Genomic DNA, 19,811 nt, shown 5'->3' with positions numbered 1-19,811 from the left:
GGATTGCAACTTATTACAGCAGTCTACTTGTCATGAAGTGCCACCGAATTTCAAAGAGTATACTGGCGTAAAGCGTCGCAGTTCATACCCTCGTGTTTTCAAAAATGAAATTAATCTTTTAATTACATAACTAACAGGTCACATTTATAATACAATATAATCACAGTTGATAATATTTTAAAATGTCATATTCTAATTTTCTAGGTTTGCCAGGAACAGACAGTCATCAAACAGAGGTAGATGTCGGAAGTGTTATCGGGGCTGTTATTGGATGTGCTGCTCTTCTCATCGTTATCCTTGTACTTGTCATCTATCTTAGGAAGCGTTATACCTGCATCATAATAAGTAATGTATATTATGATTTTGCGTTACCTATGCATAGAGTAACGTTGAATACTTTTATCCCAACATCGAATCAGGTTAACTTTACATTTTATCGATATTATATATCTATAACTTGATGCGATAAAAATCTAAATTTACATCATAGATCTAAAATGTCGATATTTGATTACTGTGAACTTTTGTTTTTGTAGAATTAGAGAAAAATAACATGTAAGTATTATACTATACATGCATCTTAGGGTATTTTAAGTTTAAGTGCGATTGTCATATCTTGTCCAAATTGAAGATATGCTCCCATTGAATTAAAAAGAAGTGAAAATTTAACATATCTCAGCCTAGGAGCTATGGAAGTGGGGAATGTGAATAAGATTTATTTCATTAATGTCAACATTACAGAGAGCTATTAGATATCGTGTCTACGCTATTGTTTCAAACTTCAGCATACCTGCATTGATTAATATTTATTACATTGATAATGGAATATCGATTCTGACTGGTTGAAAAACAAATGTTAAACCACACTAAAAACAAAAATACATTATGATATTAAATAATTTTCTATAATGTTATGAAAACCAATTAAGTAGCAGTCCATGTAACTCATGCAGAAGGTGGCACACTGATAATCTTGGATTTTCATGTAACTTTCCATAACTCTTCATAATAATGATATATGAAGACATGCAGAGTAAATACATTGTGCATTAATGGTTGCTATGGAAAATGAAACATTTGTGTATCCATAGCAACCAGTGTATAGGGTTTTGTAAAGTGCAGAAAGACACTTCTTAAAATTAGTATAAAAATGGAAAAAACAATTTTTCAAACATAATGATAATTTATTTGGGGGAGGTAAAGGTTACCTCAATATAAAAATGTACAATAAAATTAAATACCGTTATATGGTATCTGTAGAGGACTTTGGAATAGGTATTGTTTTAATATTTATTAATTTTCTGTAAATTCGACAATTTTAAGGTATTTTAAATACATATTAATTTAATTATCCGAAAAGTGCCAAATTTTAATACATATTTTCTAAACAATCAATACTAAGTATATTCAAAATAAAAATCAAAAGAGTCGGATAAGCACATAGTAACTCTTTCAGGCCAATTTCCAACACAATAAAACACACATATGTGCAATATATGCATTAAAATGATTCTATTAACTAAAAATAAATACAAATCATCAGGGTTCACTTTAGTTTACTGACATTTCATACCTATTGGAGACATCTGACTTAAACCATATCACCATAGCAACTGATTATCCTTAGCAACGCACATAAAATTTCAAGTTGTATGATTGGATTGCACTGGAATGAGAACCTAATGCAAATATACCAATATATGATTTTCTACTGATATGTTGAATCCAATGAAGTTATCAGGTTTAACTATATCATCATAGCAATCAATTTTCCCTAGCAACAAGCATAACATTTCAAAGTGTCAATCCAGTTGCCTTCAAATGAGAATGTAATACAAATATATCATCATGTATTTCTTTACTGACATCTTGGACCCATGGACGGCAATATGTTTACACATATCACCATAGCGACCACTTTCCCTAGTAACACTTAAAATTATTATTTGTACAATGTCATTGCACTGCAATGAGAGGATAATTGAAATATATCACCATATGAATCATGATTCCCTACTGACATGCCGGACTCATTGAAGACATTGAGTTTGAATATATCACCATGATATTCTCTCTCTCTCTCTCTCTCTCTCTCTCTCTATCTCTCTCTCTCTCTCTCTCTCTCTCTCTCTCTCTCTCTCTCTGTGTGTGTGTGTGTGTGTGTGTGAGTGTGTGTATTCTACATCTTTGAAATTATTCTACATTAATGCATTAGTCTGTCTTTAGGTACAATTTTGCTGCAAGTAAATTTTCCTTTTACTAGTCCTCGAACTGGGAAATCTTGTTATTATCTGATACGATGGTTGAATGACAGGCAGTCTCGATTACTTGTGGACAGTTTATAAGTTGTCTACTGTGAAGGCGCATTTCTTTTGTACTCAGTGATGCTACCTGAAAATAGTTTCGTCATTTACTTTAGTATACCATGTGATCAAATTTCTGGATGATCGATAAGAGACATTGCTTTTTTTTTTTTTTTTTTGCACAATGTCAATCATGCCTATTCATTCAAACAGATATTTTCCATAAATATATGTCAGTTACTATCAAAAATTTATTTTACATTGGGTAATCATGGGATGTATTTTTCAGCGTGCATTGTGTCACTGAGTCATTTCAATGAATGTTAATCATATCCATTTGATGAAGACATAATTTGACATTGTTGATAATGATTGTGTACCTGATAAAAAAAAAAGTAGGATTTAAGGAAGTCTAGTGCATGCTCCAATTTTTCTTTATCCATCTTCCAACAAATACGCCTCTCCTATTCCTGAAGTACAACATATATTTTGAAGAAGAAGAAAATATAGAACATATTTCAAAATTAATTACAACTCATCATTTGATGTCAAACAAAGGGGTCTAAAGACATTGAGCAATATTTCTACCTTTGTCTTTGATCTTTGGCATCAAATACCAACAAGAGGCTCATGGGTCGCATTGCTCACTTGAATCATCTTGGCCCTGCTGTAGTGATTTTCAAAAGATTTGTTTCCAATCTTTATTCCCATGAAAATTTTTAACCCTATTTTGCGGCCCAAACCTAGCCCAAAATGTCGCGATATAACCTACTTTAATTCACACAACATGGGGATGCCCTCAATACCGATTTGACTAACATGACCTTGCTGTTATTGAGAAAACATTGTTTTTAAAGATCTTTTTTCAAGCATACATGTCCTATAAATGTAAAGTTTGATTCACTAAGTAACCATAAACAAAGGGTTCATTATTTGGAGGGAAAAAAACTTCAATAGAACTTGGGAATGTTTGCATTCTGATATGATTTAGTGTGGCTCTGTGACACTTACAATGTCTTAAACATTTTTTTTCAATCAGTTTTCTGAATAGTCTAATGAAAACCTGTCCATGTATGCATATTGATAGGGCTAGCCTAATCATGCCATCTGTTATTGAGATGAATAGTTTTAAAGGTGCTCCATACATATACCCAAATATAACTTCAATCAATTATTGTGTCATACCCTACTTTCCAGAGCCACAATTTGAACAACCTTAAATGTGCAATATCTAAGAGTTTAACCCTACAACAAGTAGTAGCCCTGTTTTTAAAAAGATGTATTAAAAATTTCAAGCATACCTTGATCCCCTATGGTGATCAAATGTACACTATGTTAATTAATCTTTCATGTCAATTTTAACTTTTCTGGCCCTGTGTTTTTGAGAAGATTTAAAAAAAGAACCTCCCCTATCTTTGTTTTTTTTATTACTGTGGACATTAGCTTTAATGGGGATTCAGTTTACATAAATTGTGGGCTACGTTTATCCCTCATATTTCAAATCACAATGAAATACACAATTTATGAAATGTTTCAATCTACAGAAACTGTTGCATTCAGAACACCGTCAAGTAGTAATCATAATCATTTATTGATTTCAACCTTTTAAATAAATACACAAGGTTCTACACAAATGTAATTAATGATATAATAATAATACACTACTACTGGACACAAACTCACACATTGACGGGTCTAATAGGAGTCCATTCATAGCAGTCCATTCACTCACAGTTCTAAATGTCTCACAACAATATGATGCACGATTTTCTGGTACCGGAAGCAAGTTCCCCGCAATAATACACCATCAGAAAGGACATATCTTATAATTCCGGATAAGTTCTTCGCATAGAGAAAGAGCGGATTTTATAATTCCGAATAAGTTCACTACAGAAACCATATTCACGATATTAGATCTCAGTGGAACTGTAAAATCTGGATAATCCACAAATTGGGCCCAGTGAATTTGAATGATTCCATATTTCTTGATTATCTCCCCCTTGAAAAGAGCATGACCCTTCATTTGATTTGAACACGCTTGAATCCCCTGAATTGGCTCAGTGGTTCTAGAAAGATGAAATTTTGAAAAGTCTACAAGCAGACCAACAGACGGACAGACAAACAAAAGATAAATTAAATGCTCACGTCAGGTGAGGTAAAAAGGATAAGCTGCTCTGTAGTTTATCAGTATACCAAGTTTGTTGTCAAACAAGCAAGGGATGTGACTGACAGGTGCAAACTTAACCAATATTCGAACTCACATATACAGGACAACATAACAACCTGAACAATACATATATTACATGTAAATATATGCATGTGTATATTTACAATGACAACCATTTTTATACATACAAAACAGATATCATGATGTATACCTTTAAAATTGCCACATGACTTTGCATGTACTCAAGTCTGACCCATTCACGTTCTAATTCCAGTAATCATGTCCATAATCTGTTGTTTGTTGTATGCCAAGCAAGTCATGGAATCTTCTTGGAGTTTCAGTGAATAGATTCCTTGTATAGCTGGAATTTAAGTAAAAAGATTTCATTTAATGTAGCTGAACTGCCAATTATCAACTTGTGGAGATGGCAATGATCTTGATACCTGTAGGGGTGTCAATAATTCAACTGACTTACTATGAAGTTTACAAGTTACCAACATATGTAGACAATAAGTATAACAGACATTATGATTACGGAAAAATTGTGATCATGTAAGCTATACAGATTTTTGGTTAAATCATTACATCACTGTTCGTTATCTTTACCTTACATCCGATACATTTTTGCTGATAGGAAATATTTAATTGATTACAAATTATGTTTGAAGTTGTTCATCTTACACAAAATTAACTGAAACAGATACTTGAGGTCTTTCATATTTGATGTGATAAAAATTATTCATTAGTCGATAGATTATTCATGGTCCAAAGCAAAATAATAACTAAAATAATGTATGAAATTAGCTTAAGTAATTAATATATTTATGATTTATTTATATAAACTTATCTGCACCGCCACTCATATTGACTATAGCCAGTTACGCATTTCTCCACAAACATGTCGCTAATCCCGAATGTTAATGATATGTGCCCATATCCGGTTCTTACATCCAGTACAACTGACCGAGTGATCTGGGGAAAATACGTGTAGTATTCCTCGTCCACTCCAAAGAACTCCGATAATATGAAGCAACCGAAAAATTCCAACGTGTGATTTGAAAGTAGAAACAGGCCTCCCGTCATGAATTTCCCGCAATATGATTTGTTTAAGGATCACAAATGTCTAACTACTGATTTATTACAGTCAATCACATAAACCGAATTTGAAACCTCTTCACATGGAGTATTTGTCTATAAAGAAAAGCTACAAAACGGCATCGTCTGTCTTCAAACCGCCAATTCGTATGACATGTTGTCATGTTTTCCAAAACAATCGTATCTTCAACGCGAAAGAGTCAGCAAAGGGAGATAATAAAATTGTCAATCTGCTAGATCGTACTTACATTTTAAAAACCTGTAACTAATTTGTAAACATGTTTCCAAATTATGTTTGTTATTTCGTTCACTGTCTATACAATTGACTTCATGTATCTATTAATCTTTAATGGCAGAGTACCCGATAATTAATTTTCATGATCATTTTCATTAGTGCTCTTTATAAAGAATACAACAGGAAAATATTTTTGAAACCGAATATCATTTCTGCCGACTAAAAATCTTAAGAAGCATCCAAGGTAAAACTTTTTGTTGGATCAAGTACAAAACATGATTTTCTTCAAAGTTAGCCATTTTTCAAGAGATTTTAAATTTATAGCTGTGCCATTTATTTTTCATTTTGCATGATTCTTACGTGGACTGCTACTTAACAGGATATTAATGACAAAATATCTCTTTAAAATAATAATCCTACTTTGTGATTGAAATAGGAAATGACAATTTTGATGGAAGGATACTACTACGCCGCTACACGCCTTAAATTCGGTTTAAGTTCAATTTTCAGTCAATTCATATAAATTGATCACTGGAAAAAAATATCAGTAATTTGAAGATTTAAAAGAAAATGAAGGTCATACCATCAAGACAATCTCACAAAGCACGAAATGTCGAAACTATGTACAGGGCAGGAATGTCTCCTAATGTTCTCCATACCTACAACAGTTTGTTACAGTGATCAATGTTATGTATGAAAGATGAAAATAACAAACAGTGATCAATCTCATAACTCCTATAAGAGATGCAAAATAGAGTTGGGCAAACACTTTAGGAGTAAGCAACCCGTATCCATCGGTCACATATCTTGATCAGGCAAACGAGGTTATCCGTAGTTAAAATCAGTGTGTCAAGAACGGCCTAACTTTCGGTATGAAAGATGTCAGATAGCATTTGACCAATGATAGGTTGTACTGACAAACTAAATCGTTATAGCAACCATATAATTTACGAAATACTGGCTGTAAACCAGAGTGTGTTAAAACCCAGCACCATCAACATGTTTCGCAGTAGCCTGCCTCAATCTAAAAACTGATTATAAGCATTCCAAGCTCTTAAGTATCGAATCAATTGAGAGATATAAACACCATATGCAGATGATAATGGAATGTTGTTGCATAAATATGGGGAGCTGAGGATGGAGAAGCTGAGGGCAACAAGTTTGTCATATAGGTGAGTTGTTAGATTGTCGTTAATATCTATTTTCGATAAAATATCTAAGTATGAAGCAGAAGTGAGCGACTATGTGCTGTCTTTTATTTCTAGTTCACGAAAATATGAAATAAATATATTTTCTAATAGATGAAACGTCGTCGTTATATTTAAATGTCCAATTGAAGGCCACGGCAAGAGATTATCAAACAGGTCAACTAGCAAAGGGACTAACAAAGGAGCACAACTTGTGCCCATGGGAATTCCAACGGACTTTTGGAAAACGGGAGCAACAAAGACCACGAAAATATCGTCAATAAGGAACTCTAGCATATTTTAATTTCAATTTTAGAGTACAGTACCTGTGCATGGAATCAGTGTTTTGTTTGACAAAGTAATTTTTGATGACTGATCACTTAATATGAATGCTTCCGTGTTCCATTTCTATTCTGGAAACAATTGTATATGATGTCAAAAGTATAATCTTTAATGCATCGTGAGGAATAGTCGTGTAAAGTCTTGAAAAGTCATACGTTTTCATGCTTTTGATTTGAGAAAAATCAACATGTTTTGTTATTCACTAAAGGTTCTTTAGTATGTTTTGATTTACACTACTTCGGGCATATGTAGTCGCACAGTAAGTTTGAAGTTTCTCCGTCACAGCTATTTTCGTGAGGAGCAAAGATAGGGGCTTAGTACAGCACTTACTGGATCCAGCAGTGTATTTCTGTAAGGGTTTTTTATGAAATTTAAGAATCCAATATAGGTACGGTTACTCCTATCCATCAGACCAATTGCTTGGAATATTAAATGTGTCTAAAAGTGAAGCATAGTTATGAAGAATTTCATCTTTTGAAAGGGCAGTTGGAGTATAAGTATGATTACCAAAAATGGAAATAATGCCAAGTTTGTTTAAAATACAATTGTAATATTAAGCCTTGCAAACAAAGAAAATAATGCTACAAGTTTTGTTCATGCATATATCACTACTGTAAAGAATAAGAATTGGATCCGTCGAAATCATAGATCGTTGTTCTTTAATCTACATGTAAGTGTCTATACCACTTAAATCTCTAATAACGAAGATGTCGAAATAAAATCATCTTCATATATAAATATACATGTATGTACCTACAACGCTTTATATTTGCATACTTTAAAACAAAATAATTATAAGCATTTATGAAACCATGCGACGAAGTAATTAGGGTATAGTAGAATCAGGTTGTCTGTCTGAACATATATCGGTACAATTAACCTATTGATTTGAGAATTAGAAAGTCCTAGGTCAAAAGGACTCCATTCTCAAAACAGATATTAACAGGTGTCAAATTATTTCACACACTAATTTGTCATGCGATTATGATGTAGGGCTCACGGTGGATGGAACAGCTGCTCAGGTGAGGCACCTGCTTTCCCCTTTGGTGTGCCAATGTATCTGTGTTAGCCTTGCTTTTAATTTCGCATCGTTATAGAGTTTGAGATCAGTCACAGTTTGTTATCTTGTTTTATGCTACCTATCTATTTTGGGAACAAAACAGCAAATGTAACTAGTGCCCTTTTACACAGAGACTAGTCTTGTGATCAAGATGATAATAATGATTTTGAGGGCAAATATCAAGACTGAACATGTAATCTTAAAGTAGAGGTTCCGTGTAACGGTAGGAGTTGGTACAATAATGATCCCTACTGTTTATGTGAAACGTTCTGGTATTTCACTTACAGATGATGGCTTACTTGCAGTAGGGGACATTTTCGAAAAGGACGCAAAACAACATACAAAGGAAACAAAAAGTGCAATTATTGTTTGTTTCACGAATATTTTCCAATAGACCATGGGATCCGCTTTTGGGAAAAAGGTCAAATAATCTGGAATATGATAAGGGAAAACTGTATCAACAGATATTTGGTTTCAATTTTGACTTTCATTAACAGTACATCACTGTTAAAAATATAATGCATATATTAACATCCACTATCTAATCTGTAATAATTTCAATTGCGCTTTCGATGGAAGAATTTGCACCAACTACAAATGTTTTCATCGTTGTTTAGCTTTCAAGACATCAAACGTGACGTTATGCCGTGTACAAAAGCTTTACGATAAGAAAACTCCACTTATACTTACACGTTCCTGCACTAAATATTAACATGCTAAACTACTACATGTCGATTTCCAACTTTCTCCTTGACTAACCTACTTTTTTCATTATCAATTGATCTTTTCCATTAAGTTTTCGTTTGAAACACAGTCAACTGCTTTTTGTTTCGAAACAGATACAGACGTTACGATTATACAAGTTAACATTTAGGAGGGTTATTGGTTGACATAACAGGTTCCATATTACTCAATCAAGGAAACGTCTACGGTATCAATAATATAACAGGTGTTTGAAAGTATAGAGTTGGAACAATCTTGTGTAATATACATGTTATCAAACACGTGTTTACCATTGGTGCGTTCTGATTCACTATTTTGATATTTACATTTCTTATCATATTCATTTCTTAAGTTGTTTCTGTTTTTCAACAGATTCGATACGTGAGAGCATGTTCTGCATATGATAAATCTTTGAACCTTTATTGGATGCTGAAAAATAAATTGATGGTTCATGGTTTTCAATGTCATCATATGATATCAGCGTTTCGCAAAATATCTGGAAGTTATGATTGTCTTTTATTTTTTGCAAAGATAACCTGTTTTGGTCGAATGCTCTATAACGTGTTTAATATTCATTGCTGAAATAGTCATTACATACTGATTTTGAATGGGGGGTACTCTATTTACCTGATCAGGGTAGTGATTTACGATTACTAGTAACCGGCCAAAAGGGAACGTTCTCCTCCTTAACACATGTTCCCATCTCTGGTGTATCTTTTGGGTCTTCTTTACATGACTTGAGATTCTCACGGCGTGTGTAACCGGTCGACATGGGATGCTTACTTTTCCTAGGCATTTGATCCGACCTCTGGTATATCCAGGGGTCCGTGTTTGCCAAGCTATCTAATGTGTATTGCTTATAGGAGTTATGTGATTGATCACTGTTAGTTATCTTCACCTTTCGTTGATGACTTCTCGTTATCTTCGCCTGTCTTCATCAGAATCAACTTCTGTCAGTAATTCGGTGCTAAAAGGGATTAAACCGAGTATCAAGTAAAACTTTAACCGATTGCACGTGTTGTAGATTGTTCGGCATTGCTTTAAAGGGGTCGATAAAAATTGTACCATTGACGAAGGATTTTGAAGGAATCTAAGCCAACAATTTAGGGAGTAGACCATTCTAGGTAACATGTAGTGGTGAATTTTGTTCACTTTAGTGTATATGAAATATTTGTAACGTCCAACCCTGATTTTGCATCAACGTTTATCTTAATGATATTTTTTTTAATAAATAAATGGAAATATATAACACTTAGAAATACAGACTTATCGTTTCATCCAGTAGATGTTCTACCAACCCCCTATATTTGCTCCTCACGAAACCATTAACAGTTGTAAAGGAGAAAATCCAAACATACTGTGTTACGATCATTCTTTACAATAAATTAGATACTATATTTTTAAAATCATAGACAATTATTTCGTCAACAAGATGGAAAAAAACCCGGACTATTCATATATAGTAGTCAGTCATTCAAAGATATTTTGTTTAACATCTCTTATTCTACAGAATCGTACTCTGAATTAAATAATAAAACAAGAAATGCCTGTAAAACATATATACACCCATGGTGCAAAATTGAAAAGGGTTATACACATGCATCATTTAATTTATAGTAGTGCCAAACCAATTCAAAATATCGAGCAGACAATATCTTCCTATGTCCAGACTGGATTGACCTAGCATTGATAGGGGTCATCTACTCCTTACAAATATATTACAATGCCCACTTTAAACCTTGACCTTTAGCCATATGACCTGAAAATCAATAGGGGTCATCTACTCCTCAAGATATACCAGTGTACCAAGTTTGATATCTGTCAAGCAGAGGGTTCTCAAAATATTGAGCGAATATTATCTTCCTATGTCCAGTTTCACACTGGACTTTGACCATGTGAACACAAAATCAGTAGGGGTCATCTTCTCCGGAAGATGTACAAGTGTACCGAGTTTAATGCCTGTCAACCAAAGGGTTCTCAAGACATTGAGCGGGTAGTATATTCCTATATCCAGTTTGACTCTTAACTTTTGACCACGTTACCTCAGAATCAATAGGTGTCATCTTTTGAATTGTACCAGTGTACCAAATTTGATGTCTGTCAAACAAAGGGTTCTCTAAATATTGAGCGGAAAGTATATTCCTATGTCCACTTTGACCTTTAATCTTTGACCATATGACATCAAAATCGATAGGTGTCCTCTATCCCCCACAATATATAACTGTACTAAGTTTAATGTCTGTCAAGGAAAGGTTTCTTAAGATATTGAGCGGACATAATATTCTTATGTCCAGAGTAGATTTATCCTTGACCTTAAACCTTTTGACCTGAAAAACCACATATGAAATCTTATTACTATCAAGTGAATGGTTCTTACGATATGGAGCGGACAACATGTGGCCAACCGACCGACATACTGACCGACCGACCGACAGGCGCAAAGCCATTTAGCCTTATTCTTTGAAGGGGGTATAAAAATGCTGGAAAACCTCAATGACAATAGCTTCATAGTGTTTGGTAATCATGGATTCCCACAAACTCTTGGAATTTCCTACTTGATTAGGTGACCTGTTTTTTTTTTACTCTACGAGTCCGAATTAATTCAAAAGCGTTTATGAGAAGAAAAAAATATCTTGCTGCTGATGTCAACTCGACATTTAGATATATAGTGGACGTTTCATTTATTACTATAATCATTTCCATTTATATGTCTATTCCATATATTCCAGTGAACTCGAACTAAGTCTTCAATATTTCCTACACATTTTGATATTTTATTGAACCTTGGTGTTAATAGCAAACTAACAACTCAACTGTGTGACAAACACGATGGCCTCGGCTTCTCTACCATCAACTTTCCCATATCCATGTAGCTATATTCTATTAGTACCCGCAAAAAGTGTTTATGTCTCTCAACTGATTCGATATGCCAGGCATGTTCTGTGCATAATCATTTTTTTTTAAATTAAGGTACATGTAGGCTATTGAGAGACAAGTTGATGTTAAAGTGATTAAAAGATTTTCATTTTATCTCAGCATTTTGAAAATTCTATGGTTGTGAAAACGGCATAGTTTACCAATATAACCTGTCACTGAGTAACATTTTCTTTGGGATGTTTCCTACCAATTGTTAGACCGTTCTTTACACACTGAATTTGAATACGGATTACTCCGTTTACCTGGTCGGGATGTATGGCTCACACCCGATGTGACAGAACGAAAGGGGATATTCACTCCTCTTAGGCACCTAAATCCACCTAGTGTACGTCGAGGGGTTCCTGTTTGCCCAACCTTTAACTTTGTAATTCTTGTAGAAGTTCTAAAATTGATTAATGTTTGTTATTTTAACCTGTTTATAATACCCACGAAATCAATCGATATTGTTATCTTTTTTTAAATTTTGTAGCATAACCAAATCATATAGTTATCTTACCGAAAATAATAGATGTAAAGAAAATTGTCAAAATATATCTTCGAGCTTTAAAATTTCTAGACATTTTAACGTTAATATATATTAATTTTTCAGCATAATATCAAAGTTGAAAGGATTTTGATACCCCATGTTGTATGAGCGTGGTCAGATTTATATCAGTCGTGAGTTCAACGTATAAAACATGATGTATCTTCAGTGTTGAAATTAATGTTTCATCGTCAACATCGTTTCAAGATGACAGAATCTTTAATATTGCACAAATTACCAGTGCACGTCTGATCTCTGTACTGTGTATCAATCATATTCATTGTCGACCTTCAATGTTTCATACTTGCTGGAATTGTTTTTCCTCTTGCAGATATAAAGATATAAAACCAACCAATGCTTTGGCAGGTGAGTTTCACTAGCATTTCCTTTCATATGAAAGCTTAGGAATATATATTCGGAATGGGGACTGAATTTGCACCAAACCACCAGGCAAGGCTAGAAACCATCACCCCCACTTCCCGCTCAACCCATATGTATATTGTCTGAATTATTACAGAGTTTAGCTGTTTGCATTTCAAAATTGGACAAATAATAATTCTAACAATACCTCCAGAGAAGAAACAAAACATACTAACAATTTTTAACCAACTTCCATCAAGTTAGACTTACTAACAAAGGAATGGGTGTCATATCAATTTAAGCAAAATTATTGGTCATACAGAGTTCAGACTTGTATTTCCTCATCTTTTAAGTTCAAGTGGATGCCCTGTATTTTCCTACAAATATACCTTGATCATTGCATCCATTCTTTTTAATACGAAATAAACAGTGTTTTCATATAGAGTATCGCAAAGAAAATCCTCATAAATGTTCAACAATACTCAAGATGGACATGTCATTACTAAAGATGTAAAAATGACCTAAAGTCGCGTATTTATAAAAAGAGTCCGGACATTTCAATTCGAGATAAAACTTTACCTATGAATTTTATCAAATACTGCGTATAGCGATATAATAATATGAAGAAAAAACTTTATTTGAATGGAGTGGAGATAAAGAACCAGTTATCCTTTTGTGTTTAGTAAAGTAATAAAAGTATTACATCGGGTCCAAGGGTACGTATTTGCCCATCTCTCTATTTTGTATTGCTTTTGGGAGTTACGAGATTGATTATTGTTCGTTATCTTCACCTTACATAGGTTACATGAGGAATATGCATTGGTTCCAGCTTACAAAGCCCGTCACAACATTGTATTCAAGGCTCTTTTTATAACCAAATTTTAGAAGAACTTGACTTTAATTCCACATTCCATAATCCATCTTACATGTATACCAATATGACATTAGGTCAAATGCTATTGACGTGTTGCACGATTTTGAAGACAACGAACAATGATCAATCTCAAAACTCCTTTAAGGGGTACAACATAGAGCGTTGGGCAAACACAGACCTCTGGATATACCAGCGGTGGGATCATGTGCCTAGGAGTAGTAAGCATCCCCTGTTGACTAGTTGTTAGACGGTTCTTTACATACTAATTTTGACTATGGATTACTCCGTTTCCTTGATCAAAATATAGGGCTCACGTCAGGTGAGACCGGTAAGCACGGGGTGCTCACTTTTCCTGGGCACCTGATCTCAACTATGGTATGACATGGGGTCCGTGTTTGCCTTTTTTAAAATTTGTTTAATTTTCTTTCTTTATGGGATTGATGAGATGCGCCTTCCTTTCTTATCTTCAACGTAATACTCAAACTTGTTCCTTTTCCAAATACACAGTTCTTTAAAATCACATTTCCAGTTTAAAACAATGTTTGATATTCCAAATACACAGTTCTTTAAAATCACATTTCCAGTTTAAAACAATGTTTGATACCAAGTCGATGTGATGAATAAATTTGAATTATCACACTTATACCCTAAAATCAATATTGCATCTAATTTATGTCATAAACAGCGCTATCATGATAGTTTTATATTAAAAAAAATTACCGTCATCAATAATAAAATTAAAACCAAGTTTAGAATTTTATTAGAATAACGATTTTGGTTTGAATGAATATATAGCATTATAAGAAATCAATTGGTATTCGGGAAGATAATTATGTAATTTTGCGTCTTCCAAAGCCTCTGAATAGGTTTTTCAACGCATACATTAATTACATAAGTGTATGAACCTTAATGTTTTCTGTCATAAAAATAGTAAATCGCAATTTGACAAAAACAATCCAACACCAAAATGACATATTGCTTCAAAAGGAAAATGCATTGCAGGATCCAGTAAATGTTCTCATCCTTAATCCTCATGAAAATAACTGGTGGGAAAGAGGGGGTTTAAACGTAATTTGCCTCAACAGAACTGATTATCAATAAAATAACTTTTAGCAAATTTTAGATCACAGAACCTTTCCAAAAACGTAAAACTTTTCAATATTTTACGAAACGATCAATTAAAGACTTGACTTTTTGTCATCATTAATTAATAAAAATGAAACTCGGAAATATTCATATATTGTGATTAGTGGAGGGGAAAAGGAGTTAATGCCGTTCACAGCATATTTTGAGAATATAAATGATTAATGTTTTGTAATATAAGTTGACTTTCTATTAACTGGAATTCATGTGCCCCTTTCATAAAAATACCACAAACAACATCAGTTGTGTGAATTGTCATATATTGAGATGATAATGCAAAAGGAAATATCACCAAAAAATCAAATAAAACTGGATAACTTCACCTTCTCAAACGGGATGATTTCAGCTTCTCCATCGTCAACGTCCCATATTTATGCAGCAATATTCCATTATCACCTGGATATGGTGTTTATTATATCTCTGAACTGATCCGATACGTAAGAGCTTGTTGTGCGAATAAACAGGTTTCAAATCAAAACAGGCTCCTGACAAACAAATTTTCAACACTTTGTCAGCATTTCGCAAATTTTACGGTCGATCTAGTTTGCCAATTCAATCTGTCATTGGGTCAAGTGTTCTCTTGCCTGTTTTCTACCAATGTCAGGTCGTTCTTTGTACACTGATTTTGACTGTGCATTACCCCGTTGACCTGATCGAGATATAGGGCTCAAGGCAGGCGTGACCGGTCGACAGGGAATATTTACTCCTTCTAAGCACTTGATTCCATATATGGCAAGTCCAGGGGTTCTTGTTTTTCCAACTCTTTATTTTTGTATTCCTTATAGGAGTAATGGAACTGTTCGTTATCTTCACCTCTCATATGTTGTATTAACAGAAAATCAAAAACTTACATCTTTGATTCTAACTGCGGATTGCGTTCTGTTCATCAAGATATATGGTTCATGGCAGTTAGTGATTGGGCAACAAGGGGTGCTTACACCTACGAATTCTGATTCCACCTCTTATGTTTATATGTGTCCGTGTTTGCCCCATTCTTAATTTTGTTCCCTTTACATGATTATGGATCAGTGTTAATTATCTGCGTCTTTTAGGTATGCTTTATTTCAATATGAACTCTAGGTTTATAGGATTGAAAATGTTTCATTATTTTCCTGAACGAACTTGAAATAAACCAGTTATATTTGCTGAAAACATTGTACGTGTAAGTGTAATTGAAATTAATTGACGGAAGTACTTTGCAGTTGAAAGAAATTGATGACATTACAGAACAATTGAACTACTTTCCGATTGAGAATGTGACAAGTTGCATATGCAAGCTGAAGATAACGAACAGTGATCAATCTCATAACTACTACAAGCAATACAAAATAAATAGTTGGGCAAACACGGACCCCTGGACACACCAGAGGTGGGATCAGGTACCTAGGAGGAGTAAGCATCCCCTGTTGACCGGTCACACCCGCCGTGAGCAACATATCCTGATCAGGTAAACGGAGTTATCCGCAGTCAAATCAGTGTGCCAAGAACGGCTTAACAATCGGTATGAAACACGTCAGACAGCATTTGACCCAATGCGAGGTTGTATTGACGAACTAGATCGTTATAACGACCATAGAATTTGCGAAATGCTGACTTCAATCGAGACTGTTGAAACCCCCCTACCATTAACTCTTGCATATCGAATCAGTTGAGATATATAAACACCATATGCAGGTTATAATGGAATATTGCTACATAAATGTGGGAAGTTGACGATGGAAAGCTGAAATCATCCCGTTTGTCATACAGTTGAGTTGTCAGTTTGCCGTTAATGTCTACTTTCAATAAAATATCTAAGTATGAAGCAGAAGTGGACGACTCTGTGGTGTCCTTTATTTCGAGCTCACAGAGACATATAAAATCGACATATGAATGAAAGCTATCATTGTTAATAGAAAAAACGTCATCAATATATCTAAAAGTCGAATTGAAGGTCACATCGAGATATTTTTCTTCTCACGTAGAAGTTTTTGAATAAATTCTGCTTCATATGAATATAAAAACAGGTCAGCTAACAAAGGAGCACAATTCGTGCCCATTGGAATTCCAACAGACTGTTGGAAGACATGATCACCAAAGACCACGAAGATATTGTCAATGAGGAACTCTAGCATATTTTTTATTTCAACTTCAGAGTACTTGTGCGTGGAATCCGAGTGGTGTTTAACAAAGTAAGTTTTTGAATGACTGATCACTAGATATGAATATTTCCGTTTTTGTTGAAGAAGCAACTGTCTATGATGTCAAAAAGTTTAGTCTTTAATTTATCGTGAGGAATGGTCGTGTATAGTGTTGAAAAGTCATAGGGTATAATGCTATTGATTTGGGAAAAATTCTGTGATTTCAAGTTTACTAAAAGTTCTTTAGATTTTTTTAGAATCCACATTTGATTAACACCACTTCTGGCATATGTAGTCGCACAGTAAGTTTGAAGTTTCTCCTTCACAGCTGTTAACATTTTCGTGAGGAGCAAAGATAGGGACTTGGTAGAGCACTTACTGGATCCAGCAATGTATCTTTGTTTGGAAGGGTTTTTATGTAGTTTAGGAATCCAGTATAGGTACGGTAACTCATATTCATTCGACCCATTGACTGGAATATTAAATGTGTCTAAAATTGAAGCATGTTTTTGAAGAATTTCGTCTTTTGAAAGGGCAGTTGGAGTATAAGTATGATTACCAAAAATGGAATGAATGCCAAGTTCGTTTAAAATACAGTTGTAATAATGAGCCTTACAAACAAAGACAATGTTGTTACTAGCTTTGTCAGCTGGAACCAAAACATATTCCTCATGTAACCTATCTAATTCTTTTATCACTTCTGGTTTACTAAACACATAAGGATAGATGGTACGTACTTTTGTTTTCATGTGTCTAATGCGGTATTTTAATATCCCCCTTATGCTTTTAACCCATTCTGACAATGTATGAAGTTCTTCTTTTTCATATTTAGCCCATCGTCTGGCATAATCTTCGACAGAACTCATAATAGAGATGAAGTTCTGTCGCCAATTAAAAGACCGGGGTTCTCTGTATTTAGGACTTTGAAAAATAAGTGATTTGAGGTCCTCATTTTCAACTATATCAACATCACCAGTAATGACATGTCCAGCTGGACTGTAGTTGAAAGAAGATGAAGAACAAGAACATGCTGGTGGATTACATATAAGATGGTCTATATCTATGCACTGCAAAGTTTGTTTATAATTAAAAAGTTTGGATGCAATAGTAGAAGTATAGCTGTAGGATATACAGGGTGTAGACTTGAACTTGAAATAAGTTGGAATACACGACTGAACCCTTTTATGACGAAGGATGTTGCTTATGTTGACGGCATCTATTCCTTTGTTTGTAAATTTGAGCTTAAGGAACTGATGACATGATTTGGAAGGAATATCATCCATGGTCCGTGCTGGTTTATAGAGCCTGTGGTAGGCAACATCCATAATCATAGAGTTAAGTCTATATTCAGGTGTTGAAAAATCCAAGTATAGACTAGCCATAGCTTCTTCAAATAACGTATGTAAAACCCTCAATGGAATAGAGTAAAGTTTTGTACGAATATGATGTGGACCCAATTGTCTGTTGACGTGAGGCAAAAGTGAATCAAACGTAACATCATATCAATCACGACTTTAGTTTTAATTGGCAGGGTGGTTTCACTGGACATACTTGTGTTTGTTTTTGGTTACTGGTTTGCCAATCTTCGTGTTAGGGGACAATAATATCCTCTTTCCATTTTGATTTGTGTAAACTTCACTATTTATACAATATTGGAACTCAATAACCTGATTTCATTATAATTCATAACGATGGATTTGCAGATAAGATATTTATACATGTATATGCATCTTCACAAGTTAAGGATTATTTATTCGTTACCTCGCACTAAACCTTGACATCAGTCACCATTCAAAACATAGACTCGAGACGGAGCATATGATTGGTTTGTAGTATGTAGCGTGGAACCATTCAGACAACAGATTTTATAATCGGTCGAAACGAAACCAAACACGTATGGCGCGGCATCCGCAACATGGTGCCAGTGTAGAATTTGGGATCGTCGATCGATTTTCGCAAATTCATCTTTTTAACGAAACAATTCGACGAAGTTTCGAATACGAGCCGCATGAAAGCAATGGATTGCCCAAGTACGTTTGTCGATTTTTTCCCCAACAAATTGAACAAGTTAAGTAAAATCGAAATATATTAATAAATAGCTACAACATTTTGGGGGAGAAAATGTGAATTATTAATTACGCTACATATAAAGTCAACACGCCATGTTCAGATGTTAAGAAAAGTACCTGATGAAGACCATTGTTTACTTTCTGTTTTTTCTCTTACGAAACTTGCATCTTAAACAAGGAATCTCATTGGATGATTTTCTTTTCGCGTATTACGCCATCCTCTGTCGCAAACCCATGTTTTGATTGGTGACTGAAGTCAAGGGTTAGTGCAAGGTAACGAATCAATAACCCTTGACTTGTGAAGATGGTTTATATGATGAGGAAAGTTGATGGCATTTTCATTTTAGCACGTACACAGCAAGATTCTACCTGTATTGCAGGTTAATATGTAAACCACAAGACCAAACAAAGATCGAATGTGTCACAATAACTGGACCTAGAATGGGGCAAAGTATTTATAAACAAAAATTGGGATTGAAACTATAAAGAAGCGAGCAAACAAACACATAAGTGATTCTCTTTTATGTTTTCAGAGTCAACTGTACAGAGAGAAAGGTGAATATAAATATGAAAATGTAAACTCATTTGCAACGTTGTGAAATGCTTGGTTTTGCTTTTTTTCTGTTTTAAACGTAAATTCTGTCAATGTTTAACCTATGATTCATGGACGTAC

The 19,811-nt window shown here is 34.2% G+C and overlaps 1 protein-coding gene across 1 annotated transcript in view; it reads left to right on the top strand.

Moving 5' to 3' along the window:
• The window catches only part of LOC125680241 (hemicentin-2-like), a 168,386-nt gene that overhangs the window by 133,869 nt on the left and 14,706 nt on the right, over window positions 1-19,811 (top strand). Inside the window, exons 14-17 of the mRNA XM_056156020.1 lie at window positions 205-345; window positions 537-555; window positions 12,904-12,938; window positions 19,672-19,693. Of these exons, the coding sequence (XP_056011995.1) occupies window positions 205-345; window positions 537-555; window positions 12,904-12,938; window positions 19,672-19,693 (217 nt within the window). The remainder of the gene's footprint in view (window positions 1-204; window positions 346-536; window positions 556-12,903; window positions 12,939-19,671; window positions 19,694-19,811) is intronic.

This window comes from Ostrea edulis, chromosome 2 (genome assembly GCF_947568905.1).
Source record: "Ostrea edulis chromosome 2, xbOstEdul1.1, whole genome shotgun sequence".
Taxonomy (NCBI): Eukaryota; Metazoa; Mollusca; class Bivalvia; order Ostreida; family Ostreidae; genus Ostrea; species Ostrea edulis.
Note: the sequence above shows the minus strand (reverse complement) of the source record. Positions and strands in the feature narration are given on the sequence as shown.